Raw genomic sequence first — 4809 nt, 5'->3', positions numbered from 1 at the left:
CAGGTAGCTAGGAGCCTAGGCGGCACTGTTCCTTTGTCCCCTCAGCTCATCTTCACGCCCACGGCCACCGTCGCTACCGTGCAGCCTGAGCTCGGCACTGGCTCCCCCGCCCGGCCCCCCACCCCTGCCCAGGTGAGGATTCCATGCTTGTGGGCGGGCAGGGGGGTGGGGACCCCTGCCGAGGGGGCACTGATGCTGGGTCTGGGCCCGAGCCCTGGAGGAGCTTTGGATGTCTCGGGGTGCTCCAGGAAAGCAGGTGGGAGACGGTGTCCCATTACCCCTAGACTCACTCCTTGATTCCTCTCTGAGAAGGCCTCGGCCACTCCGGACCCTGCTTCGGGCCTCGACCACAGGGCAGGAGCAAGTGTGATTGCCAGAACCGGTGGCCCTCACTACCTTATACCCTCCCCAGGATGAGCTCTGCTGTCATTGCTTTTCAAGAGGAAAATTCCACTCTGATTACACATGCTAGCAGCTCTAGGAATCAGGAAAAACGGCATGCAAGAGGGAGCAAGGATGAGTCCTAGGTCCCTTCTTTCTGCTGGGAGCACACAGACACAGCTGTGGCTGTAAAGATTCTGTGGGAGGTGGGAAGGAACCAGCCCCATCTAAAGGATGGGGGTCAGACGCGAGTCTGGCACAGCCTCCATGTGTCCAGCAGAGGGTGCCAGGGACCAAGTTGAGTCAGCTTGCCCGTCCTGATGTGTAAACCCGATCCTCAGGACAGGATAATCCTTCACCTGGGAGACCTTGCTGGTCAACTCGCTTTCACTTTTGCCCTGGCCTTTCCCAGTGTGGGAAGCCCCATGCCCTGCCATGATTCTAAGTGGTACGCAGCCCATCCTGATAGATTGGGGGAGGAGGGGAGGTAACAGAAGGGAGAAGCAGCCCCGGCCTCCCTGCCCCCGCCTGCCCCAGCCAAGGCAGACATCCCTGCTCAGAATTTAGTTTCTTCTGCAGATGAATCCAATGACCAGCACTCTGTCTGTCCCCTTGAGAAACTCTGCTCCTGGTTTCTCCTTCAGCCCCTTGTCTCGTCTCTCTCGCTTTCTTTACGATCTAACAACTCTCACGTTCAGCACTCCTGGATCCATCCCTAACTCCTTCCCTGTCTGAACAATGTGTCGGCATTGCTCACACCCACATTCTCTGGACTCCTACAGACCCCTCTTTTCCAGGTACAGAACTTGACCCTCCGATCACAGCAGACACCAGCTGCAGCAGCCTCGGGCCCTACCCCCACCCAGCCTGTCCTGACCAGCTTGGCCCTGAAGCCCACGCCAGGTGGTAGCCAGCCTCTGCCTACCCCATCACAGGGCAGAAACACTGCTCAGGGTTCCCCTGCAGGTGCCAAGTCTGGCACAACTGACAGTGTGACAGAGCCACTCAAGAGAGGAGACAGCAACGGCAGTGTGCCTGGGAGCTTGGAGGGCCGGGCTGGGGTCAGCCGGATGGTGCCCACCGTGGCTACCCACCCACTCATTGCACCAGGTAAGCACTCCAGGAGGAAGGATCCTATCCCAGAAAACTCAGAAGGACGATGGGTCAGGGGGAAACTTTCACACTCTCCTATTTCCCATGGGCAAGATAAGATGTCAGCCATGGGTCTCTCTTTCCCCTTCTACAGTCTTGAGATGTTCTTCAGCTCCAGATTCTGTTTCATGCTTCTTGTCCAGCTTTAAAGAAGGAAGCCATGTTAGTGGAAATAAATGGGACCTTCTTTTTCTTTTTTTTAAGAGGAGAACCTTGTTCATATAAATGGTCCATCATTTAATTTTCTTTTATTTGGCCACACCATGTGTCATGTGGGATCTTAGTTCCCCATCCAGGGATCAAACCCATGCCCCCTGTAGTGGGAGCACAGAGTTTTAACTGGACCGCCAGGGCAATCCCAAATAAGACCTTCTTCACAATGGGTACCATGATTCTCAGGGTACCAAATCATAGCTCTTCACCTAGGCAGTGGAGGTTTGGCAGTTACAGTATTTTGAAATTCTCTAAGAGTCAGCAAAAAAAGGATAGGGGCTAGCCAGAGGCATGTAAGAACCACACAGGGAGATGAGGAAGTGAGAAGTTTATTTTCTCATCACTCAACAGACATTTGTTGACTAATATGCGTTGGTTATGTTGCCAGTTCCGGGGGTGCCGAGATAAATAAGACATGGGCCCTGCCTCCCAGGTGGGCAGGGTCTGGAGAGACAGACGAGTGCAGCCTGTCATAGATGTTAGCTCTGAGCCCCGGAGGATCACAGAGGCACCATCTAGCCTGGAGGAGAGGAGCCAAGAAAGGTTTGCCAGTAAGAGTGGTACTCAAGAATAAACCTTGCAGATTAAAAAAGTAATAATCCAGCAGATTACTTATGAGGCAAATTATATGAACAAGATGAATCAGTATTCCCTAGGGCTAGATTCTCTCTGCTGCTAAAATTCTCCCAGCGCTGCCTACTGAAGGCAATCTTTAATGAGGAAATCTGCCAACAGCCCTGGAAGCCAGACTAATCAGTCTCGGGAAGAAGACCAAGCTCTTATAGCACAGAAATGTAGTGATGGACCGTGTGACCTTGCATTAAAGATAGAGTCACCCTGGTCACATCCCTGAAATAACTACTCCCACTCCGTCCTCACCCAGACCATTTTACCATCCAGTCTAACCTGCGTTTTTATTTTTCTTGAGAGCCTACTTTGTGCTTGTTACTAGATTAACCACAATGATCAAAATGTGATTTCTCACCTAAAGGAGGGTGCAATCAAAAGGAGGGAGGTAGATTTTTAAGCAAATCCATTCAATTTCATAATTGCCATTGTAGGAGTAAGTATGAGGTACAGGGGGCCCAGATGGACACCTCTGTGCCAGGCAGGATGGACAGAGGTGCTGCCCCCAAGGAAATGGCACTGGATATTGAAGCAGGAGTCGTCTCCCCAACAAAGGACGGGAAGACATTCTAGACAGACGACAGAGGCGTAGGTAGAGCCTTGTAATGTGAACCGAGAAGAGCCTGAATTCAGGTCCTTTATTCACCCTCTGGAGGCCTCAAGGACAGAGGTGGTCTCTGCCTCCAGCGGACCCTCTGAGCTGAGGCAGGCAGCTCTCTGTAGAAGCCTAACCGCCCTGTGACTCCGGGCCTTTCTTCCTGTCTGGCATTGCTTTCTCCAGAGACTAGTCCAGCTTCTTCCTTTTATGGAGAAATAAACTGAGGCTCAGAGGGTAAAGTCTGGGTAGGGGGAGGTGGGGTGTCTTAAAATGAGCTGATATCAGCTGAGACTAAAGCAAGGACCCCAAATTAACATTTCTCCTACCTCCTCACGCAACCTACAAACCATAGAGCTACATCTGCATTTCAAGACTTCCTGAGAATCCTGTTTCTACCCAGGTCAAAATGTAACCCCTGCCTAGATCTAAGCCAGCGCCCACCCCCCAGATTCTAAGGACCCTTCAATGGAAAGACTAGTTCTTAGGTTTCCTCCTAAGGCTCCTAGGCAACCCTGGGGCCTCAAGAAAACTGAACACAAAGGGGACCAGCACTGATAAAAACCTCTGATGTGTGTTAGACAATACGCTGGGCTTTTTTATGTACCCCACCTCTTCTGCTTTTCAGAAGAACCCCCGTAGATATTTTCATCCATTTTACAGATGAGAAAACTGAAGTTCAGAGTGGTTACCCAAGAAATTACTATAAATATCACTCAAGGTCACATCAGTATTACGTGGCAGAACTGGAAACCGACTCCACGTCTGGCTGAGTCAGACAGTGCGCTCTTAATCATCAAGCCGTGTTTGCCTCTTTCAGCTCTTTTGGGGCTTCCTAGGCCTTTCTTATTCCTGACCCAAAGTTCAAAGAGCCTCGTGGTTCTCAGATTGTTCTGGGTTTTACAGTCTAGCAGAGGGCTCTCGTTTCTTGAGCCTGATAAAAGGGAAGGCCAATGAGTTACAGACCGAGGCCCAGGGCCCCAGCTGTGGCCTAAGACTAACAGTATGTGGCTATAGGCAGTACAAGAACTCTCTGTGGAGTAGCTGTGAGTTGCAGACCACAAAGACTCTCTCCCCAGTGACAGGAATCAGTAGGCTTTGCATTGTTCCTGCCTCCCACTGTCCCCCCAGTTCTTCCCTTCCCCTCCCACCCCTTCCTCTCCATGGTTCTACTCCCCACCCTCAACAGCCCGAATGGAAGGCAGCAGGGAGGCTTAAGATGCTAACAGATCCTTTCAGGGCCTCTAGAACAAAAAAAAGTCTGAAATAATTCTCCTGACCTGATGGGGGTGGGGAGGGGATGGCCAGGAGCAGCACCTGCCCTGGGCCGCCACTGTTCCCCAGGCAGGAGGTAACTTCTGGCCTTCTGCCCAGCCAACACACTGTGAATGAACGGCAGGGATCAGAGTGTGTGTGTGTGTGTGCACACGCGTGTGTGTGTGTGTGTGTGTGTGTATGTGTGTGTGTGTATGTATGTATGAGAGAGAGAGAGAGAGAGACTGAGAGAGAGGGACTGGGGAGCGGAGTGGCAGGTTTTTGTTTGTTATTGAAGCATTTTTTGAGCTGGCTGGCTGGCTGCCCGCAGGGAAAGTAACCAGTGGAGACTTGTGATGGGGGGCAGTGGCGGGGTGGGGGGGGAGAGCAGAGAGGAATGTGTTCTCTGGGGGCCATTCCCTCCCCAGCAGGCAAATGCTACAGTCCCAGCTGGGACTGCTCCCACTGACAGCTGTTTAGGGGCAAAGCCCCTCCCCCCATGGCAAGCTCCCTGCTGTTCCTGCTTCTGTCACCTTGGCAACGGGCTTCTTTAGGCTCTGCAAATAGAAAAGGTCCCTTATGCCAGC

At 52.2% G+C, this 4809-nt stretch overlaps 1 protein-coding gene across 2 annotated transcripts in view; it reads left to right on the top strand.

Annotated features, from left to right (window-relative positions):
* The window catches only part of PHC2 (polyhomeotic homolog 2 (Drosophila)), a 113898-nt gene that overhangs the window by 71485 nt on the left and 37604 nt on the right, over window positions 1-4809 (top strand). For both annotated transcript variants that reach the window (XM_010836948.1, XM_010836947.1), the window contains 2 exons: window positions 46-132; window positions 1179-1491. In XM_010836948.1, the coding sequence (XP_010835250.1) occupies window positions 46-132; window positions 1179-1491 (400 nt within the window). The remainder of the gene's footprint in view (window positions 1-45; window positions 133-1178; window positions 1492-4809) is intronic.

The sequence above is a fragment of the Bison bison genome, unplaced genomic scaffold (genome assembly GCF_000754665.1).
Source record: "Bison bison bison isolate TAMUID 2011002044 unplaced genomic scaffold, Bison_UMD1.0 scf7180017864068, whole genome shotgun sequence".
Classification (NCBI taxonomy): Eukaryota; Metazoa; Chordata; class Mammalia; order Artiodactyla; family Bovidae; genus Bison; species Bison bison.
This window is presented reverse-complemented; position numbering and strand designations above follow the sequence as displayed.